Raw genomic sequence first — 1,605 nt, 5'->3', positions numbered from 1 at the left:
CAGACAGTTTGCACGTCATTAACCTAATTTCATTATTTCTTCAAATTTTATTTCTTCGTTTATTTTCCCTTCTTTTTATTTTTTTGAATGACGTCTCATCAGCACCAAAAATTTGATTCTAATTTTGTTTTTTATCATTTTATTTAAATAAATTTACTAATACTGAATTTCTCTTTTTTTTCACTTATTAATTATTTATGCTGTTTGTCACACGTTTCAGCATATGACAGAAATAAATTTCAAAGACTAAAAAAAATAACCGGTATTGAGACTTTCATTAGAATGCTTTGGCCACGAAGTTCTGTATTTGTATTCCAATGCTCTCGTTCATATTTTCTGCAACTTATATCAATGTTTTCTTTAAAGTACTCCAACATAGAGGATGGTTTTAAGTAACGATTATGATCATCCTCGACAGTTACTGATGGTATTGGTATGCTTTCTCCAGATTTTACCATCATAAAACAGCGGTCGGCAATAGGAGATGGTATTTTCTAATTGTATTTAGTAATTTGAAAAACTCATGTTAAAGAATATCAATGAAATAAGAATATTTTTATAGCCTAATAGTATAATATAATATAAATTATGAATTTGTTGTATAATGCAGTAGTTTTGTAACCTCAATAGTTCCCTTCACGTTATAAACAAGCATGACATCAAATTCTCTTTCAAATGTTTCCGATGGAAAATTTTCGGAAGCTCTTCCGAAAAATTCCGGAGTTACAATAACATTATTTGCTTTTAGTTGTTCAACAATGTCTCCTATAATGCTGCGAGATTTTTGTGTAGCTTCATCCAGTCTATCTAGCCAAATGGCTTTCATATTTGCACATTTCTCTATCCAAGTTATGAAGCGCGAACTTACATGCCAGCTTTTAAGTTCTGAAATTTCAATCATTATGTTTATTAATATTCACATGTACAGATAAATACGTGACTGATAAATCATTGTTAAGACTACTTACTCTTCGTGGATTGCACAACAAAATCCTCCTCTTCATTCTCCGGTTGCGAAGGACAACGGCTATAATTTTTAAGTTCGGTTTTTAATTTTTGCAACAAATCATTCAATTCGGGACCAAAATATTTTTTCAAACAAAGATCATTATAAGTAAATTTTTGTAATACTTTCTGAAATTTTTTTTTTAAATAATAAAACACCATTTCAAATAATATTGGATGTTTGTTTTTAATTTCTTGGAGTTTTGAAGAAAGTGACTTGTTTTTCGAAGGGTCATTGTCATCTGAAGAAAGTGACTCGTCTATTGAATGGTCATTGTCATCTTTTTTCCAGCAAAATGTTTGATTTCTACTTGAGATGAAGTATCTTCCACATCGGAGTGTTAAAGCGAGATAAATTTTTACTGAGAATTCTGCAGGTGTTTCTTTCTTTGAAAATGAATTGTTTAATTATTTATGAAACTGAAAATAAATTGATGTTATAAAAAAATGAACCACCATTTTGACAGTCATATAAAAGGTTGGATCTTTAGATATATTTGTTTTTATACTGGAGTTGTTTCGTTCAAAGATAACAACACAACCTTCAATCTTTTCCATAAAATTTTTTGCAAGGGCTGATGCAGATAGATAACGACCATC

At 29.7% G+C, this 1,605-nt stretch overlaps 1 protein-coding gene across 1 annotated transcript; it reads right to left on the bottom strand.

The window, feature by feature from the left end:
* Window positions 1-239: 239 nt before the first annotated feature.
* On the bottom strand, window positions 240-1,464 carry HELRODRAFT_184105 (hypothetical protein; the record flags this gene model as incomplete). The annotated part of the gene is made up of 5 exons (XM_009015798.1): window positions 240-494; window positions 623-885; window positions 969-1,027; window positions 1,223-1,392; window positions 1,462-1,464. 5 exons carry the CDS (start codon window positions 1,462-1,464, stop codon window positions 240-242), a joined length of 750 nt encoding a protein of 249 aa, XP_009014046.1.
* Between the last annotated feature and the right edge of the window lie 141 nt (window positions 1,465-1,605).

The sequence above is a fragment of the Helobdella robusta genome, assembly GCF_000326865.2.
Source record: "Helobdella robusta unplaced genomic scaffold HELROscaffold_161, whole genome shotgun sequence".
NCBI classification, from domain to species: Eukaryota; Metazoa; Annelida; class Clitellata; order Rhynchobdellida; family Glossiphoniidae; genus Helobdella; species Helobdella robusta.
The sequence above is the reverse complement of the archived record's forward strand: the minus strand, read 5'-3'. Positions and strand labels throughout refer to the sequence as shown.